Below are 21,970 nucleotides of genomic sequence, written 5' to 3'. Positions count from 1 at the left end.
ATATGATTTTTTTTTTTCTTTCAAAAATCAGTTAAAAATAAATAAAAAATTATTAGTGTGAATTATTGACCCTCTCTATACTGAGAAGGTAGACGGAAATGGGTGCCTGCTTGACAACCTCTTAGGGGCTTGGAAAGCATATTTTTCTACTTCAAAATGATTATTATAGATAGAGTATCCCGTAAATATGATCCAGTCTATAGTCAAGCTTCAATTATTTTTTTGTGAAATGAGTGATTTTTTTTTTTTTTTTACTTTATATTAAAACAAGTTGACATTTGTACCCAAAAAAAAGACCAACATTTGGACACGTTTCTACTTTCTATACTGACCAAATAGTGCTAGTGTGTGAGGAGGCTGCTGCAAATTACAACCGTACAAGTTTCATTCACTAATTTGCAATTACAGTCAAATAAATTATTTTTGTATGTTATTTTTATTATCGGTGAAAAGGCCTAGTCACTAACCGCAACCGCCTATGCGGTTAGTAAATTTTACTAACCGCCTTTACTAACCGCCCGGTTAACGGTTAACCTCATCTTACTAACTGCTTTTTTTGGGCTTTTTTGTTTGGTTTTTTTTTTACTGATTTTGAGAATTAGGATATTTTTTGGCTTACTTTAAACGTTTTGTTTTTTCTTTGCAGTGCCATTTTAGCATAAAAAATTGCTATATACAATAAATTGGGCTGAATTGCTACCAAAAGGAGCCCAAAAGTAATTAATATTAATAAAATGCAACATTTACCAATATTTTAAACAAAGAATTAAATACAACATACAAATAATTACCACTATACTACAAGGACTTATTGTCATATATATATATATATATGACAATAATTGGCTAATTAACCATTTGGTGTCTCCCTGAATAAGATTTTTTATTTTTTTTTTCCTTTTTGTCAAGTGAAATGGATATTTTCGGTCAAAATTTTGTTTTACTTATCTAGTGGTATACATTATGCCATGTGGCGAATATGAAGTCACATTATTTTAAAAAATTAGATGACATTATGTCGTTTATATAGTTAAATACAATAAAATAAAATCATCACCATAAAACAACAAAGATCTTTGCCCTTCACTTTCTGGTTGTAGCATTTCTTTATAAACTTTTTTTTTAGGGATAACTTCACTTAAAATTCCTGAATTACTACCGTTTTGAGATGATCTTCTCAAATTTCAAAAATTTTCAATTTCATCCACTAAACTTTCAATTTGACGTAATTGACCCCTCGTCAATTTTTGCCATTAAACTCTAATGAAAACCACTAAAAAGACCAAATTATCCTCTCTCATTTTTATTATTTGAACTTAATGGTAAATTTAAAATTTTATAAAAATTGGAGGAATATAAAGGTCATTTTATCACTTTTAACGTCTAAAAATATAAAAATAAATAAAAATTGACGAAGGGGTGTACATTGCATCAAATTGAAAGTTCATGGGTAAAATTAAGCGTTTTTTAAATTTGAAAATGCATTTTCAAAATGAGTGGTAGTTCATGAGATTTAAGTGAAGTTTTATCTTTCTTTTAAATTGGTCTTTAAAAAAAAAAAAAAAAAAAAAAAAAAAACTTAATTTATCAAATTGACATCTCTCATTAAAGTATGTATTTTATTTTATTATTTAAAATGTCAATTCAATTGAAAGAAATTCAGAAAACTTTATTCTTCAATTACTTGACGTAGCCCACTACTTCGAATGTGGTCATCAAAAAATAAAAATAAAATAATTTAAAGCCCCCCTGCTTCGAATACGAACAATTTAAAGCCCTCACAAAGCAACCAACGAACATTGGACCTTGTGAATTGGTCAGTAAAGAAATCAATGGTGGAACATAAAAGAGAGAAATAATTGTTTGTACTTTCATCCTTTTATTTTGTAAAAGTATTATTAAATTTGTGGACCATATTTAAAACAAAACAAAAAAATCAAATATAAATTTACAAGAAATGATTTTTTTTTTTTTTTTTTATCATCTTTATTTTTAAAATTTAAAGAGGAATTAAATTTTATGGTATTAGAGCTGTAAATTTTTAATTTTTTATTGGATAAAGTCTACTTAATCCCTTCAAACTATTACTCTAATAACAATTTACTCCCTAAATTATCATCTGCGACTATTTATCCTCTAAACTACCAAAATAATGACAATATACCCCAACTTTTAACAAAATGACTAAATTACTCTTACTAAAATAAAAACAAAAATATTAAAATTTACTTTTATTTTTTCAAAATTTTAAGAGTATTTTTGTTTTATTAAAAATTATATAAGGATAATTTGAGAATACATTATCATTGTTTTAGTAGTTTTAAGAATAAATTATAGCAATTAACAATTTAAAAAGTAAATTATAATTAGAATAATAATTTGAAAGGATTAAATGGAATTTCCATAAATTATATTATCACAATCAAAAGACATGAAATGATGGTCAACGGAATCCTAAGAAATTTGATGGTGAGGGAGATCCTCGGAACCGGTGGTTAAGAAATTTCAGAAAGCATACAACCAACCACCACCGCGAAACGACACCATCCCTCAAAACACTCAACGATTCTACACCACAAAACCCAACTCACTTGATCCCTTTGTTTTATTTATTTCCTCCCAAGCAATTATTTATTATTATTTTCAAACAAAAAGGTTTCTTTAATAACAACCCCCTTCAACAATACTCCAATTTAATACATTAATTAGACTGCGTTAGTGGCTCACAAGCCTCTGGCTCCGAGGAGCCATCCACAGCCATAATCTTTTCTCACGCATTTTTCTTTTCTTTCTAATTCTATTACGCATAAGTCGTAGCACAAGAGACAAGAGTTCATTTCCGAGATATTTAGAATTTTATATTCAATGCATGTACCCTTGATGTGATGTCCAAACATATTTCGTGCCAGATTATAATTCGTTTAGAACATAAGATTTTTTTATTTTTTTATTTTTTATTTTTTTTTTTAACTTTAATCAGTTAATTTTGTTTTGAATTAGCATAACGTATAAAAAATTGTCATATCTAAATGTTGTTTGTCAGGGTCGGAATGAGTCGAGACATTAATATAAAACTATAGGTCAATTATAACTCAATTCATTAGTTTAAACGAGTTACATCATTCAATTATAACCTACTGATTTTGGGTTGGATTCGTGAGTCGTATTGAAATTGCCAACCTTGCAGAACATACAATTATATTTATTGACCATTGTGATTTGTAAAGGTCATGGCCAGTGGCGGAGCTAAAAAATTATTATTATTATGAGGGACGAACTAAAAATATGAAAAGCAAGGTTTAAAACAAATAATTTATTACAAAATATATACCAAACCATGTTTTAATAAAGAAAAATGCTGACGTGACATGCTTAATACACCTTTAAATCAATCTTAATTAAAAAGAAATATGCTATGGCAAATGAATATGCTAAATAATGTAAAATATAGCATTTTAATTTAGAGAAATGCTATAAAGAGAATTAGTCTTCTATGAGTCCTCTCAAATATAACATGCCTTTTAAAATTATCATTTAAATTTAAAATTATCATTATTAAATTTTAATTTACTGTTAATTTTAAAAGCTATATCTCATTTGAAAGGACTCACTCTACTCCTCCTTTTATAGGATTACTCTTCAATTAATAAAATAACCAACATGAAAAACTTCTATGGGGTTGTATACAACAAACCCATTTTTTTTACCCTCCAATAAGAGATTAACACCTCAACTTATTACAACTTAAAAAACAGAAAACATATTCACCAGATTATATTAAAAAATTTACTAAAGTTTAAAAAATTTCACCTCAAATATATGGACGTGATCTATTGTGTTTATTTTATTTGCTCAAGTAGTATATGCCTATCGCTCATTGAAGAACACAAAACAACAAATATGTGCCACATCCTGGCCCGTTGAAGCAGCTTTCAAAGCAAATTATAGAAGTATGCATACGTATGACGGTATGAGGACGTGACTTGAAGCGAAGCCGCGTTGAATGAGTTTTGCTACAAGAGAAGTGACCCACTAGCCTAGGCTGCCTAGCCTAAAACCACACGTTAGGACCATTGCCTTGCAAGAGAGAGAGAGAGAGAGAGAGAGCAAATGTGTGGCGCTGGCGAAAGAAATAAGCAAAAGCAAGGAAAAACCACCAACAAAGCAGCAGCTGGTTTTGGAAGATGACATGACGTGAGGTTGGTGGTGGATTGGTTCAATATTCGTGAGGCTATTGGCCATGACACGCACCCTCACCCTCTTCAAAGCCAACCACATAATAACATTTCTTCTACTCTTCTAGTTCTAGAGGTCCCCATCATCCACCGCGCCCTGATCCTCCCTATACACCCCTTTACACTAGCGTGCCTCAACCTCATCCACCCCATTTTCTGCCACTTCTGAGACTGCTAAATCACACCACCTCCATCATGTGTGCCCATTTATGTTCACCCATTTATGGTATATCCTCGTGTTCTTTCTCTGTGTGGCTAACTCCCCTTCTCACCCTATTCAAAATTACGCCAACCCACACCAAAATAGAACCCATTTCTATGGGGATACGATACTTTAATCTTCAACATTATAAATTAATCGTAATATAAAAAATCACGTGGACTAAATTCTTGAAAATTTCCGCTAAACAATGCCCATGAAATTTGACATATAGATCTCCATTAAATAGAGGAAATGTGAAATCTAATAGAGAATCCATATGAATGCCAATACAAGGTACTTTTTCAAGACATAAAAATTCTTTGCTAAACTCGGATACCACCCTTAAACAAGGAAAATAAGAGAGAACCACAATCTCCATCCTCTAAATTAGTAGTACAAATTAAGTAACGGGGAACAGCTAATACTTTTGTTAGAAGGAGGGGGTCAAATTATGAAAATATCTACCACAAGCTACCTCAAATCGTACGGCTAAGAGAATCCGAGGGAAACAAATCAAGGGCTTTTAGATTTAGATCCCTCTCTCGGTTCACGGAGATCTCGCCGATTATATTTTTTGAACGACATAATGGTCGCCGAAGAAGATGCCGAACCGTCATAAAGTTGAACCGGCCGGTCCGGTTCGGTCCTCTGGTTCTTCCAAGGCCTCGATGAGTCAGTCGAAGTCGCCTCCCAGTCATCCGCCTGAGCCGTCAAAGCCGCACCGCCCGATGAACGGCCGAGATCGTCCTTCTATATTAAACCAAAACAATAAAGGAAAATAAAATAAATCTGACCTCTCATTTCGATTTTTTTTTTTTTTAAAAAAAAAAATTAAAACAAAAGGCAGTAACTGACCTGAGGGCTTCGAAGATCTGAGCCATTCTGACGCATTCGCTTCAACGAAGAGACTCTCACCGGTTCCTCTTCGCTGCTCGAGCAACTCGCCGATGGCGGAGGCGTCGTCGTAGACCACGGCACCACCTGATTATCCCCCTCCTCCTCCTCCTCCTCTTCCTCCTCACCACCACCATCATCATCGTCGTCGTCGTCGACTACATCATCTACATCGTGATCATCATCATCTTCATCGTCGTCGTATTCGTCATCATCATTGCCTCCTTGGCTCTCTCTCACTTCTTCTTTGTTTCCGACGCAGCGCTCGCAGACGGAGACCGTATGGCCGAGCTTGGCGCCGGCGGCCTTCCAGGGAGTTTGGGACTGGCACGCGTGGCAGAGAAGGGTCCGGGAGTGGCGAGCCACAAGGAAATTGGCTCCGTGGACCTTGGCATCGCAGTCCCAGCACAGGCTCGCCTGGTCCGACTCGCAATAGGCCCGGGCCTGGAGCTTGCACAGCTCGCACTTCTTCATATTTCTCTCTCTCTCTCTCTCTCTCTCTCTTTTTCTCTTTTACTCTAAGGGAATTTTCTCTCTCTAGTTTCTCTCTCTTCTGCGAGACATGGATGTATGGGTGAGATCGAAGGAGGGGAAGAAAAAAGAAGAGGAGCAAGTTGCAGTCCTTATAGGTACAAGTACAACCCTATATTTGCTTCAAATCACGAATTTACCTCCCTCGGCTTTTCTTGTGCTGTTGTCTTCGTGTTTTGTCTTTTTTAAGCCCAAACTTATCCCTTCAGCTCTTTTTTACAGCTCTCTTTTACCATATTCACTTTTTTTTTTTTTTTTAGTCATATATAGAAGATTTATTTAAATTAAAATTTCCAAATTTAATGGCGTATATTCTATTAAATGAAATGAAATAAAATAAAATTATAAATATGAAATAAAGCATCTCCGTTACATTTAAAGTGGAAAGAATCCTATTTTGAATTTATTAACGGTGAGTGAGTGCGAGTCAAAGCAATATTCATCATTTTATTATATTTTAAAAGTGATAAATATTAATTAAAAGAGATAAATTAAAAGCTCTATTTTTATTAAATTTTAAAAGTGATAAATTAAAAGAGAGAGAAAAACAAATTATGTATATACGTAATGGTGTGGTTGAAGGGTATAAGTGACATTTGGAGCTGAAAAAGAAAGCTCCAGACCTAGGGGTTCTGGTTGAGAACTCCATCATTAACCATTCCTAGGATGTGGTGTCCTAAACTGCCAGGTGTCGGATCGTGAGGGAACAAGAAGCTTCTGTGGTCTACATATATACCGTTCGTTTGGTTTTGCTTCCCTTGGTTCGTGCAGGATATTTTTCTGGTTCGATGTGGGCGTGTCATCTACGTGGCACAGAAGATAGCGCCGAGATCTGATTCGCTTACGTGGCTTGATTTGCTTCAGGGAGATTTGGCCACATGGGCTGCAACTGATTTGGGGTATACGACGTGTACAAAGGGCCCCCACGAGATTTCAATTATTTTCTCCTTGTGTTTTCGGCCCACGCGCTTGCAGTGTTGGTGCAATACACGTCCCCTTGTTAATTGAGCCAGCATTGAATGTAAATAGGAGAAAAGATAACTTAAAAGTTGATTTATGACCCAGCATTAAGAATTGATGGAAGACACCCAAAGATCAGTAAAATTGAGGGGATTTATTTCATCACGCTGATTGAACTTTATAAATCTTGTTAGACAGTTGTCACTCCAGTAGCCCTTTAATCATAATCCCTGCAAAAAATAAAATAGGATCATTAGTACACCGTTCCACTTTCGATGCTTAAGTTAAAAATAATAATAGTAATAAATAGTAATCAGAAAGCAATAATTAGAATGTAAGTATTAGAATCTAGAGACTAAAAAATTTTATAAAAAGAGTCATTTAACAAGCTGTCTACTCTATTTCAAATTGAACTTTGATTAACAAAGCTCTATAAATATCAAGTGTCTAAAGGTAAAAATTATTTAGTTTTAAAATTTTATATATTTATTTTCATTCCCTCTCTTATTTATCAAGAACAGAAAAATAATTAAAAAAAAAAGAAAATAATAATATTTAACTAAAGTAGAGGAAAGTACAGTGGATTTGATATTTGGTTCACTTTAAAAGTGGCTCTTCAAATTTAAAAGTGAATTTTTCTCTTTAAATTTAACTTTTATTTAGAGAGCTCATTATAGATGCTCTTATATGGTATAGTTCTCATACTTTTATAGCTGGGCTGGATCGAGTGTCATAGGAGGGCTCTCGCTAAGAGTATGTTTGGAATTGTGTTTGAAAAATAGAATTTTTACGTCAAAAAACAATTTTGGTAAACATTTCATTTTTAAATTTTTTTAGTAAAAAATTGATACTACTTTTTTAGTACTAAAAATACATTTAAGCTCTGAAACGCAATCACAATCGGACTCAAACTCTCATAGAATATCACATCTTTATTTTTTGGTTTGATTTTGATTTCGGTGGATCTTCTATAACTGCTTGTCAAAAGTTGATTAGTATCTTATAGGATCAGGTTTGCTTAGTGATAGAATTGGGATAGAACTCTTTTATCTGCTGGACTGGAGTTTGAATTGCGTGTGCCTTAACCGTTGAATGACACGACATAATTATTTCCTGTATCTAGTTCGGCCTGGAGGCTATCCTGGACAATTCCAAGCCTTTTTCTATATGGGCTTGGGTCTCAGTGGTAGCCTGATAGGTGAGGTTGAATTCGGTGGGCCTTTCTAGGGCTCACTCCAATAGCAGCCCAACTGGAATTAGTTAAGGTGGGCCTTTCCAAGGTTCACTCCCGTAGTCTGCAATTTTCTTAGATCACAGTAGATTTTGATCATTTTCTTCATACAAAACTCTTTAACTTATAGACGTGTCAATGATTGGAAAGCAAAATTCCTCTCGCAAGCAGGGAAGGAGATTCTGATTAAAGCAGTGATACAAGCGATACCTGCTTATAGTATGAGCATCTTTTTGCTGCCCAAAACACTATGCAGTGAGCTGAATGGAATCATACAGAAGTTTTGATGGGGGCACAAGGATAATGTGAAGAAGATACACTAGATGAGCTGCGAGAAAATGGGGAGATCAAAAGCTAAAGGAGGTATGGGATTTAGAGACTTAAGTTGCTTTAATATGGCCCTTCTAGCCAAGCAAGGGTGGAGGATTATCCAAAATCCCGATAGCCTGGTGGGGAGCATTTTAAAGGCCAAATACTTTAGCCGAAGCTCTCTATTGGAAGCAAAAATTGGTAGTAGGCCGTCCTTTGCATGGAGAAGTTTATTGGCTGCTACTGCTCTGTTGAGGGAAGGGATGATTTGGCGGATAGGGAATGGGCAGAGTGTCAAAATCTGGGGGTCCAAATGGATTCCTAAGCCAATCTCCTTTACAGTTCAGTCTCCATGCTCATCTTTAGAAAGTGATGAAAAAGTAGCAGCCCTAATAGACCCACATTCAAGGGGCTGGAATGTTCCTTTGATACAATCAATTTTTGAGAGAGAAGAGGCAGAAGTTATATGCAATATCCCTCTCAGTAGATTTGACCGTCCAGATAAAATGGTCTGGAGAGCAACGCCATCGGGAATATTTACCGTCAGAAGCGCCTATTTTTTGGAGCAAGAAAGAATTCAAGGTGAGAGGGGTGCGAGCTTAGAAGGGAACGGCTGGGATTTTTTCTGGAAGTTGATTTGGGGCCTTCCAATCCAAAATTCCACGAAAGTTTTCCTCTGGAGGGCGTGTAGCAATCTGCTACCAACCAGAGATAATCTTCAGCGGAGGGGAATGGACCTGGAGGTGGGGTGTTTTCTGTGTAGTTAAGAAACCGAAACTATAGTTCACGTGTTGTGGGAGTGTCCAGCTGCACGGGATGTATGGGACAGAAAAATCCAGAAAATGGGAGTTGTGGGTACAAATTTTAGAGAGGTATTGGTGATGCTTTCGGAAAGATGTAGCTCTGAAGAGATGGGTTTAATTGCAACTATCCCCCGAAGCATTTGGAAAAGGAGAAATAATGTCTTGCATGGAGGCATTTTTACACACCCAAACCGGTTGGCCTATGAAGCAAAGGAGACCCACGAGATTTTCCTGGAAGCGAACCAAAATCAGGACTGGTCAAATGAAGTTTTAAGTGAAGTAGGTGTGGAGTTGGAAGTCTGGAGGTGTCCGCCACCTGGTTTCTACAAAATTAATTGGGATGTCGGTATGGATGAGAGGAATAATCGGCTGGGGGTTGGGGTGATTATAAGGGATTCATATGGAGAGGTCATCGCAGCAAGGAGCTTGACAATTCAGACCAAACAAAAACCAGTTATAAGGGAAGCCATGGGAGCAGTTTATGCAGCAGAGCTTGGACGTGACATAGGTGTTCAAGATGTAATTTTGGAAGGGGATTCTCTGATCGTGGTTAATGCGCTTCAGGCTATGACTAAGGATTTAAGTCCTTACGGACACCTAATAGCTGATGCTAGAATGCTTCTACGACATTTTCGAACGGCTCAAGTCAGACATGTGAAGAGAAATTCTAATAAAGCTGCACACGGTTTAGCTAGAGAAGCAGTTAGAAAGTGTATTGATAATATATGGATGGAGGAGACACCCCCATGTATTTCTGATATACTTGCTCTAGAGCGTGCAGCTCTTGTAATTTAGAGTTTTTGAAACTCTGGATTTTCTCATTAATGATGAATTCTCAATGATTTTTACAAAAAAAAAAAAAAAAAAAAACTCTTTAACTTATAACTACACTCAACCACCTAATAAAGGAAAGAAAAATATCCTAAAGTTTAATATAACTAAAGAAAGGAAAAATATAACATATATGAAAAGGTTTTAATGCTTGAATGCATCTAAATTTGGTAACGAAATCGAATCATGTTGCTGAGTAATGATATAAAGGGAATTAAAGTCCTTTTTGAGTTCTCCCCAATGTGATGTGCCTTTTAAAATCACCAATATATCAAAATTCAATAATGATCATCTCAAATTTAATGCTGATTTTAAAAGACACATCATACTTAGGAGAAGTTTAGTCTTCCTTATACCATTACTCTCATGTTGCTTGCTGAAACGGTTCTACTACAACCCCAGCGCACGAGCGCTAGTTCGTGCAGTTCCTCGAGCACATCGTCAAGCGGATTGTGTTGTAACTCTGTTTCTCTTGCATCAAAATCCTTCTCACATTAACATGTGAGAGGTATGTTTATATATACACACCATTTGATAGAGATTTACAAGCAAAGATTACAAAAGATAAGATATAGTTAACTAATGCTGCAAGTGTGGAGAACCATGGTTGGGCCTGAGTTGACGGTAATTATTAGAATCCGTAGAATTCGGAGGGTATTCCCTATAACTAAGTTGGATTGAATGACCTTTTTCAAATCCAATCTATCAAACTAATATATGTTTATAGATATTTTTTTCCTACTAAACAAACTTAAATACTTAATGATCCGCAAGAAAACTTCGCTCATAGGCATCGGGCCGGCACCACAGGTGTCAGGCTGAGCTTTGAGATAATGAGATAATAAATGTTTTTTGTTATTAAAAATGGATTAAAAAGTGCAAAGCTATACTCATTATACCAGCTAATTAAGAAGCTCAATTGGAGGAGTTTCATTTCATGCATACCAAGGAAGAAACCTCTAGTCTAGTGGCAGTCTTAGCCAAGCATGGGCTATATATATATATATATACACACATATTTTGTTGTGGGCTTCTACTATTTCTTCTTCCAGCCAAGAAGCTCTAAGTTTATTAAGGTGTTTGAGGCCCAAAGTGCAGCACCAGTACTCAACCTAAGGCCCTGAAGGAGGTTTTGCTTTTGGTTAGAATTCAAAGAAGAAAAGGCCACTTCCTTATTGTATATCTCATTCTTCCAAATCCTTCAGCAAACAATCTCACATTAGAGAACAATTGTGACTATGCTATTGGAAAGGTAAATTGTACCTACACTCTATGATGCCAATTACATAAAATTTTCATAAAAAAAATTTAATAGCTCTGTTTGTTAATGTTTTTTGTTGGGCAAACAAGTTAGTGCTCTACAACAAAGAGTTACTAAATTTGAAACAAAACGTCGACAGCAGGGTTCGAACCTGCGCGGGCGAAGCCCAACAGATTTCAAGTCTGTCTCCTTAACCACTCGGACATATCGACAATGTTGAACTCTTTTCTCCAAAATAATAATTTAATTTATACCATTTCCTTTCAGAATTTTAGTGCGACTTATTTAATAACTAGATTGCAACTTCTCTTTGAAGTATTAGCCCCGCCCCAAAACATCTATCAAAGTAAAGAGAAACAAGAAGGAATTAACAATATGAACTCAATTTAGTTTTATTTATTAAATTTGGCCATTAAAAGATAATAACGACTCTAGATTTCAGTCAACTTACATTAAATATAACTGTTAGACTTAATTAGAGCGGTAATTAAGTTGAATTGACGCAAGTATAAAATCTTTTAAGATTGGTTTATTTCATTTTGTTTTAAACACAGAGCGAATCTGTAGTTTATCTCTGAACTTGATTATATGTGAAGTTTGGTTGTTTTTTTTTTGTTTTTTTTTTTTTTAATTTTAATTTTTTTTATCTTTGAAACAAGCTAAGCCAATAGCTTCTTTAGGAACTGCTTGATTATTATTTTTTTTCTTATATAAAGTAAATATCATCTTAAAAAAGTATCTTAAAAATTTATCTGTATAAGATCCGCACTAATTATTAGTCAATTATCATTTGAGTTGATTAAGTTATAGAATATTTTCTATTTATGAATTTATAAAAATTAAGTTCGCCAACTCGTATTTATAACAAATCATACATACAACACTTTAAAATTAATAAAAATGAAGTTTTACCAATTTATAAAAGCTTATATGTATAAATCAAATCTAGTTATACGTGCAATATATATACTATAAATATATATCATTATGAACATCTCCATCTCTTTGTAGCCCTGACTTAGCAAACACGGTAAGCATACTTTCATACGTTGGTAACTTGCTAAATTTGACACATCACTAATTCGAAAACTGAAAAAAAAAAAAAAAAAAAAAAATTTGAGACCTTTAGTAACGAGTCAAAGCTGACACATCACCATTAGTAACATGTCAAATTTGACACGTTACCAACTGAAAAACTGTAATAAATAAATAAATAAATAAAAGTTTGGCAACTTTAGTAACGTGTCAAATTTGACTCGTTACCAAATAGTAACGTGTCAACTTTGATACGTTACCAAAGAATTTAGTAACGTGTGAGAAACTGCCACATCACCATTACGTCACCACATGGTGACATGTGAAAAAGTCTTACATTGTAGACACGTCACTAAAGCTTTCTTACTTAGTGAGCTGTTTTAGGTCAGACCGTCAGAGAAAAAGGGCATAGAAGTCATTTTTCAAAAAAGTTGGCCGTGGAATCATTTGTTGTATTCCTTCTTAGAAAGAGATAGAATTAAAGAGGAAGACGATGGACCTTGACGTTTACTTGCCATCTTGTCATTTTAATTAAAATTATATATTTATTGGAAAACTTCACGTACCCTTATCAAACTATCATTCAAATTACTAAAAAGTTGACAATATCCTTCCAAAGCCAGCAAAAATAAATAAATGGCAATTTCACACAAATTTTTGTACGTTTGATTAATAGATTTATTTTTGTTGTCTCTGCTTCTAGACACTTCACATAGCAGAATAAATTATGGGAAAAATATAAAAAAGCCCCCCAAACTACTAGCCGTTTGCGATTTAGCCCCCTGATGTTCCAAAACTCATAAAGTAGCCCCCCAAACTACCAAAATTTTGCATTTTGGCCACTCCGTTAGTCAAAACCGTTAGTCTGGACGGAAACCTCGAAACGACGCCGTTTTATTAGGGTTAAGTTACGAAATCGCCCTTATGGCATTTTTTTTTTTTTTTTTTTTTTTTTTTTTAAAGCTGGAGCAAAACGGCGCCGTTTTGCTTATGGTTAAGGAACCCTAAGCAAAACGGCGCTGTTTTGCTTAGGTTTATAGGTAACAGTTTGGCCTCCTTCTCCTTCACGCTCACGCTCACGCTCACGCATCTCACCCGTTCCCCTGCCCCGCCTGATTCTCGGCTTCCCCGTTCACGCAGCCCCACCGCACGGTGCGCCGCCCGATCGTAGCCATCCCTCGGTCACGCAGCCCCCCTCGCACGCGGCGCCGCCCGATCGTAGCCATCCCCCGGTCACGCAGCCCCCACCCAGCCCCGCGCACGGTTCCGGCCGGTCGTCGCAGTCCCATTCACGCATCCGGTCCCGTCATCCCGAAGGTAGCCCACTTTCCCGATTGAGTTTTTCCTATGGGTTTGGTTGTTTTGTTAAAGATTTTGTGGAAAATGGGTTTGGTTTGTTTGTAGAAGATTTTTCTGGAGAATGGGTTTGATTGTTTTGCAGAACATTTTGTGGAGAATGGGTTTGGTTGTTTTGTTAAAGATTTTGTGGAGAATGGGTTTGGTTTGTTTGTAGAAGATTTTTTTGGAGAATGAGTTTGGTTGTTTTCCTTCACATTTTGTGGAGAATGGGTTTGGTTGTTTTGTATATGTATTGATGTTCTGATTAAGTGCGAAGGAGAATTCGCTTTATAGTGTCCAAAAGTGATATGGGTCCCTATGTTTAGAATATTTTTGTCTCTATATTTTTGCCTTGTCTGCAGCAGACCCGTTGGTTTTGAATATAATTTTTTTGTTGTTAAAAATTGAAAGTTATTGGTTGCTGTGAATTTTTTTTTGGTTAAACATAGAAAAGTATTGGTTCATGTGTATATTGTTTGCTTATTGTCGGATGGGTTGGTTTAAAATTTTGCATTCTGCCTTCCCTTTGTTCTGTGGTCCCCCTTGTTGTAATGCATGTCACGCAGCCGGTCCCATCGTCAACGATGGAGAAGTTTGCTGGCGAAGATGATGCGAATGGCTGTGTATTGTCGGTGGGAAGTTCGCCGGTGAAGTCTACCTCTATGTGTACGAAATGCCTATGCGGAATAGAATCACCAGTGATGACTTCTCGCACGCAGAAAAATCTTGGTAGAAGGTTTATTGGATGCGGTAAATATAAGGTGCGAATTTAGGTTTTAAAAATGAGGGGTTTTCGATTTCTTTCTTTCTTTCTTTCTTTATGCTTTTCTCCATTTGATTCAAATGTGTACAGTGATTGCTGGTTTGGATTTGTGGGTCTATTCTAAGAGATGTGTTCCATGTTGTGTAGCCAATGTTTTTTTGTGGGTTTCATTTGATGTTTTTGATGATGACTACTTATATTAGACGTTTTTCATTTGCTTATGTGATGAGAATAGAAGACTTACACCCATTAATATGAATTTGTTTGAATAAGTAAGCTGCCAAAAAATTAAGGAAAGAAAAAAAAAAGAAGAAGATATTTGATGAACATATTCATTTACTTTTGAAATGCAGGACCCCATTTTCTGAGACCCATTCATCACTTTGTATCCCAATAGCATATTCACTTTGTATCCCATTCATCACTCTGTATCCCTACTTATTAATTTGGTTAATTGCTTCTTGAAGTTTAATGACATCGTTTTTATGTACATGATGAAAACATATGTCAATTTATTCCCAATAATAATAATTAATAATAACATGGTATATATTCCCATTCTATGCGACTGTTTTAGCTCTCTCTTAGAGCATACAGCAATTATTTATTGTTCTAAGCAAATAAAGATAATGTTAATTAGAAAGGTGGGTCTTTAGACTCTTTTTTTTTTTTTTTTTTAATTCTTATTATTATTTTATTTTTTATTAGAATTAGGGATGTAAATGTTTCACACTCCATAAATAGAAATAGTTTGAAAGCTCATAAGGTCTCCTTTTGTTGTTGTCTTATTTGTCTTCTTTTGTTTTTGACTCTCTTAAATCAAATAACATTGAAGAACTCCATTGTGAATTATATTACACTTTGTTTGTGAATTGGTTAGTAATTCTCATTTATGAAATATGCAGAGCGAAAGTGATCGGGGTTGTGATTATTTTATGTGGGTTGACGAAGAAGCTATACTCCCTGTGTCACAGTTTGATGCCCAAATAGCTGATCAGAAGAAAGGTTTTGAAACTGAAGTGGCAAAGTTGACGTTGCAAATTGCTGCTGAAAAGTACAAAAATAATAGCATTGAAAAAAACTTAAGGATGTCATTGGCCACTTGTTTGATCTTAGCTTTTTTGTTGTTGTATTGTTTTGTTAATGATAGGGAGAAACGTCACTGCACTGTTAGTAGGGCAATGTTGCCGTGAGAGGGAGAAACCTATGTACGTTAAGGACTATTATTTAGTATGTTGTATTAAAGTGTGAAACCTATGTTAAAGTGCGAAACCTTGTTTCAATTTCCTAATATGACGATTTGATGAGTTTCAATTGTTTGTACATTTACCTATTCCAAGCGAATTGCATTGATTGTGTTCTATAAAGTAGTGTTTACACCTAGTCTTGGTATCATTGGTGTTTTCCTCGTGCAATTGTAGTTAAGAGCCTGTTCATGATACAATTTGATAAAAATGAATTTTCTATCAAAAATATAATGGTTTCATACACAAGGTACATGTTGTAAACATAAACCAAATATATAATACACATCCAAAATAACCAAATTGTAACGGCTACAAGGTTAATGTGTCTACCATCACCTATATACATATTACACATCCAAAATAACCAAATTGTAACGGCTACAAGGTTAATGTGTCTACCATCACCTATATACATATTACACATCCAAAATAACCAAATTGTAACGGCTACAAGGTTAATCTGTCTACCATCACCTATATACATATTACACATCCAAAATAACCAAATTGTAACGGCTACAAGGTTAATCTGTCTACCATCACCTATATACATATTACACATCCAAAATAACCAAATTGTAGCATTAACCATACATATATATATATATATATATACACATCCACAACGATCAATGTGCGATGTTCGTAATCCATTTTCTTGGTGTCTAATATTTTTGCCAATCTGGCTTCTTCCTTTTTCTCTTGTTAGACTCCATGACTGCAATTGCCTTATCCACAGTCGGCACAATCGTTTTACCTCTTCTGGCAGGTGCTGATGTACATGCAGTAGTACGCCCCAAATGTTGTTGAGAATGCTGAGAAGATCCGCTTGGTAAAGGAGTCCCTTCTAGGTGCGATGTTCCATGTTCCTGCGTCGACAACTGTGGGCTCATATTTGGGGAACCAATAATAAAAAATAAAAAATTCCCAAAATTGTAGATACGTTTAATACAAAATATATATATATAGAAGACAAAAGACATTAACAATCAAGAAGGCGACTATTGCAATGTAGGACCCTTCAAAATCAATGGAAATCAGAGAGATGATATCAATCAAGGCATTTATCAAAAACTACAGATATCAAGGCATTTATCATAAGCTACAGATATCAAAAGATTAAGAATTGATATGAGATAAAAATAAGACAAGGAAATACCCATTGTGATATTCTCATCTTCTAGAACCATAAAACATCCACTTTACTGAGTCGCATACAATAGTTTTTTAACACGAATTTGATTTTGATCGGACAAAAGCAAACCTCCCAGCTACCTCCCCACTCTTTAGCTGAGCACAATGATTTGGTTCAGTTAGCATCCATTTAGGGCGAGAAAAACCTAAAATCTGTTGTTTGTTAGCCAAATTGTTGGCTATGTTAAACTATATGACCTTCTCAAACTGAAGGGAAAAGTAAACATCAGTGGTACCAACCGTACCATTTCTTATTTCTAAAAACAAATTTTGGTTAAAAAAAATATATAAAATAAAAAAAGGAAGTATTTGGTACCGTTCGCAAAACAACATTCAAAACCTCCCTAATAACAACTAACTATTTCGAAAAATGTACACAAAAAGTAGATTACTGAGTCTTAACTTGAAAATCATATGTCGGGTAGTATAAGAAATGAATAAAACAAAATTTACAGTCTTTTCTTTTTCTATTTAATATTTTTCAGAATCAGATTTCAGGAATTTCAAAAACTAATTAGCAATAACTAAATAATACAAACCAATTCAATCCCACATACGTATAAACACAATTCAATTTTCTTCTCCGCTCCTCTCTCTACCATAGCCGCAACAAAACATTAAGTAATAAAAACAAACTATACCAAACCCTAACGAAAACACAACAATCCATTAACTTCTGCTCTATAAAACCCCAATTAACAATTTCACAAACACAAAGCTCAACGAAATGGAACTCAGCAAACTGAATTCAAACACAATTTAACAAGCCAAACCAAAATGAATAAAAAAAAAAAAAAAAAATCATCGAAGAGATAAATACAGACAAATGTTGCTTTTTTGTCTATAATAAAAAGTCACACAGCATAAAAAGTCACACAGCATACAAAAAACAAGTTTACATAAAAAGTCTAACATAGAAGAATAGTAGACTCTCCCTAGTAATAACACGTTTATTTCCAAAAATACCAAAATAAACACTTAGTGTGTGAAGTACTCACATTGACACTAGAAAGCCTCTGAGATTGTGTCGACTGTGTATGAGGAGGTCCGTATAACCTTACGGTATTGACAGTACCAGTACCCTGAAACGTTGTAACATTTCACAATATTAAATATTTGAAATAACATTTTATTATGTCATCCAAAAGTAATATTATAATCATGTGCTCACAGTAGAATTGCCCTGAGACTGTGGGGTTTGATGTTGAGATGGCCCATATAATCTGACGGTGTGGACTGTACCCTGAAACTGACCTCTACCTCCACTCCTAGTCATAGGTCCACTAATATGCAGTCCAGTGGGCCCTCCCCTAGTTCTTGGTCCACCTCTGTGCAGCCCAGTAGGCCCTCCCCTAGTTCTTGGTCCACCTCTTTGAAGTCCAGTAGACCCTTCTGGAGTAGGTTGAAACTGACCTCTACCTCTACCCCTACCCCTACCCCTAGTACTCCTTCTACCTCTAGAAGAAGCATCAGCATCTTGCGAAATCTGCAAATATGATGTCAACTTGGTAAATCAAATGTAATGAACTAATTATAATGAGTAATGACATTTAAACAGTTTATCACTTACTATTTCAGCATCAATGGTTGGCTGGGGAGTTGGGGTCTGATCATGTACACTTCGACCACTATCATCTTGTACCTATGATAATAAGCTTGTAAATTAATAACATCATACAATATATAATGAACAGGAGAAAATCCGCTTGACAAAAATTAAAAATTAATAATATATGTATGTAGTAACTCACCTCATGTTGTCTTCTACTACTGCTTCCTCTTCTATAATTCACTGCCTCTGTTCTGTTTCGTGGACATGTTCTGCTATTGTGTCCAACCCCTCTACATTTGCTGCATCTCATCCTCACTCCACCCTTCCTCATACGGTATTGATTAACCGGCTCTTCTGGACCCCTTGTCCTTACTTTTCTGGGCCTCCCTGGTTGTATTCTACTTATAGGGGGGTCCACTTTGTCGCAGTTAGTCTTCACCCATTGGTCCTCTCCAGGCATTGGATACACAATTTCATCATACGCCTTTTTATACATCTCAATGCTATACCAATCGTCTACGTAATCCTCAGGGTTTGCATTAAAAAACCAAATTGCAGACATTGCATGTGCACAGGGAATTCCTGTCATGTCCCACTGTCTACACCCACAAGTTTTCCTCAACAAATTCACAACATATTGTTTATTATTGTGGGTTACTTCGTATAACCCATCCCCAGCATATGTGCTGTAGCAATGCCCAGCAACTTGTCCAATTTCGTCCAATTTGGCAACAACCCTTGGACATAGCGTACCAGTCATGGTGCGGATGCCATCCCTCTTCGTTTGATATCTCTTCATCAACTTCTTCCTTATGAATTCCAGCATGGATATGATCGGCAGGTCACGCGCATTCAGGATGTAAGCATTGAAGCACTCACAAAGGTTGTTGACAAGTAGATCACACCTTGGGAATGTATTGAACCAAGCCCTGGACCATGAGCTTGGGTCAACATTTGACAAGTAGTTGTGTGCATCCTCGCTTATATGCTTCAATTCATCCATTGCCTTATAGAATTCAGCTTCAGTGTATGCAGCAGCCGCAGCCCATAACTTGTCTTTCAATGCAAGACCACGATGCCCTGCGTCTCTGAAGTTGGCATACAAATGCCTCACACAAAACCGATGGTCACCCCCGGGAAGCACCACGTCAAACGCTGGTTGTAGCCCCTACAACCACAATGAATAATAAACAACACTTTGTTATCTTTTAACAAAAACAATGAAAAACAATAAAGGAATAAACTTAATGAACTCATAATATAGTTACCTTTTGACGATCAGAAATAAATGTCCATCCTTGTGCAGGAGGGGTGCCAAGATCTGAGAGCAATGTCTCAAGAAACCATATCCAACTGTCTTTGGTTTCTGCCTCAACAACTGCAAGAGCCACTGGGTAAATGTTATTATTGCCATCCCTCGAAATGGCTGACAAAAGCTGTCCCTTATAAGTTCCCTTCAAAAAGCACCCATCCAACCCAATGATAGGCCTACAACCAGCTCGAAAACCTTTCTTCATGGCAGCCAATGAGAAATACAACCTTTGGAAACATGATGGGTAGTCAAGTAAAGGTCTCTCAACCTTCATCATCACACAACTACCCCGATTCGTTTGTCTAACGGTTTCACAATAATCCCACAGCTTATTGTATTGCAGCTTTACTTTGCCCTGCAGCATTTCCTTTGCAATTCTCCTAGCCCTATACAACTGACAATTATTAACATCAACACCCCATTTGTCTTTCACTTCCCCAAGAATTGCCTTCAACGGCATGTTAGGTTGCACTCTAAACTTGTCAATAAGTTTATCAGCAATCCATGCAGATTTCACAGTCGAATTCCTATGCTGCCTTGTACAAGTGTGCTTGTCTTGTATCGATATAATTTGAAATGATTCTTGATCCTTGGATTTACGGCCATAAACCCGATACCTACAACGTGGATCTCTGCATACGACAATACATTTGGCTAGGTAATTTTTTTTAAACCTTACATCCTTCCCCTTCTTCAAATTGTTCTCCCTAATTGCTTCTCTAAACACTTTGATTGAGGGAAATACCTGCCCATTACTCAACTGTGGATTCGACATGTCAGTCGGTTGAAACTCTGTTCGCCTAGTAACAAATCTGGAAACAGATGAAACCTCATTCTCCTCGTCACTTCTAGGAGGGGATACAAGAATGTCACTTCTAGCCATGTCAGAGTTTGCCTCATCACCATCAACCTCATCACCATAGCACTGACCCCCTCCACTACCTTTTTTAGCTACCCTTGCATTTGCATTTTCATTATCATCCTCCGCCGCCTCATCACTCTCCCCCTCCTCATCATTATCCTCATCCCTATCCTCATCCCCCTCCTCATCATTATCCTCATCACCATCCTCACCCTCATTACCCTCCCCATCACCCTCGTCATTACCCTCAACACCACCCTCCTCAACATTTCCTCCTGCCGTGGATGGCCCAGGTAGATTGCTATCTTCATCAAACAAGTCCGGTTCGAATACTTCTTCCCAATAAGGATCATCTCGATCAATCCTACTATTTTCACAATGTTCACCATCACCATCATCATTATCGTCATCATCTTCATCGTCATTAACTGCAGGCTCATCAAATGAAACAAGATACAACTCAATAACCGGTACCCCTTTATGTGCAGCAACCATTTCCAAGACGTTATGATCCGATGAAATTAATTTCAAACCCCCTTGAAGAGTACAACCTGGTTGTAAGTAATACACTAGATCCCCTGACTTGTATCCATAGTTTTTTACTATACCCTCAATCTCAAAAAATGACAACTTGTCCTCATCGTACGTCTCATCATGCACATCTACCTCACCCCCCACATATGTGCACGTAAACCCCCTATTAATCTTACCACCGTAATGCACCTCGAACACAAGATCTCGTATAGTCATCCTAAACAATAAAAGAAGTAACGAAAATTAACAACTCAATAAAATATTAAAAAAAAAAATTTACTAATAGAAATTCAAGTTTATGTAAATATCAACTACTATTAAGTACAATTTAACTTTAACTAATTTAAAGTCACTTCACAGGAAAATAAAAATAATAATAATAATAATAATAATAATTAACGTTAAATTGTACAAGGCATGCAATCTAAAGTAAGGGAACATATCGGAAACAAATCTAGACACTATATGGTCATTAATTATGCACACCCAATTATAAAGGCACATGAAGCTTCATATGATCATATGAGTATTTTATATGACATTATTATATATGGCCACGTCACCCATTGCGGATGGAGGTTGGAAATAGTGATCGGATGTAGGGTTACTCGACACTATAAAATTATCATGATTGTATATGTGCGATAAAAAAATAATTCAAGAATATATATTTACGTTACTAGAGTAAAAATGAAGTAAGTGCTATACATATTCTTTTTTCCAATCTAACTTTATTTATGTTACAAAATGACCACACAATTTTGTAACTTTAACTGATTTTTTTTTTTCCAATAAATAAATATGCAAGCTTCCCTTACACAAATTAAAAATTAAAAAATTTTCATCCTTGTCAACTTCGACATTCTCAAACACGTG

At 35.8% G+C, this 21,970-nt stretch overlaps 2 protein-coding genes and 2 non-coding genes across 4 annotated transcripts; 1 reads left to right on the top strand and 3 right to left on the bottom strand.

Moving 5' to 3' along the window:
* Nucleotides 1–4,681: 4,681 nt before the first annotated feature.
* Nucleotides 4,682–5,942, bottom strand: LOC132180765 (uncharacterized). Its single transcript, XR_015912116.1, has 2 exons — nt 5,293–5,942; nt 4,682–5,187 (listed from the first exon to the last, which is right to left on the bottom strand). It is a non-coding gene; the product is annotated as an uncharacterized LOC132180765 (transcript).
* A 3,262-nt stretch (nt 5,943–9,204) lies between these two features.
* LOC148585276 (uncharacterized) lies at nt 9,205–9,960 on the top strand. The gene has a single exon (XM_088516694.1). The coding sequence runs from the start codon at nt 9,205–9,207 to the stop codon at nt 9,958–9,960; it is 756 nt and encodes a 251-aa protein (XP_088372820.1).
* Nucleotides 9,961–11,387: 1,427 nt separating this feature from the next.
* TRNAS-UGA (transfer RNA serine (anticodon UGA)) lies at nt 11,388–11,469 on the bottom strand. The gene has a single exon. It is a non-coding gene; the product is annotated as a tRNA-Ser (tRNA).
* Nucleotides 11,470–16,305: 4,836 nt separating this feature from the next.
* Nucleotides 16,306–21,310, bottom strand: LOC148585275 (uncharacterized). Its single transcript, XM_088516693.1, has 8 exons — nt 20,706–21,310; nt 19,655–20,600; nt 18,586–19,554; nt 18,405–18,476; nt 18,006–18,320; nt 17,833–17,916; nt 16,622–16,714; nt 16,306–16,521 (listed from the first exon to the last, which is right to left on the bottom strand). The coding sequence occupies exons 1-8, from the start codon at nt 21,308–21,310 to the stop codon at nt 16,306–16,308; spliced, it is 3,300 nt and encodes a 1,099-aa protein (XP_088372819.1).
* Nucleotides 21,311–21,970: the final 660 nt, after the last annotated feature.

The sequence above is a fragment of the Corylus avellana genome, chromosome 5 (assembly GCF_965113065.1).
Source record: "Corylus avellana chromosome 5, dhCorAvel1.hap1.2, whole genome shotgun sequence".
NCBI classification, from domain to species: Eukaryota; Viridiplantae; Streptophyta; class Magnoliopsida; order Fagales; family Betulaceae; genus Corylus; species Corylus avellana.
Note: the sequence above shows the minus strand (reverse complement) of the source record. Positions and strands in the feature narration are given on the sequence as shown.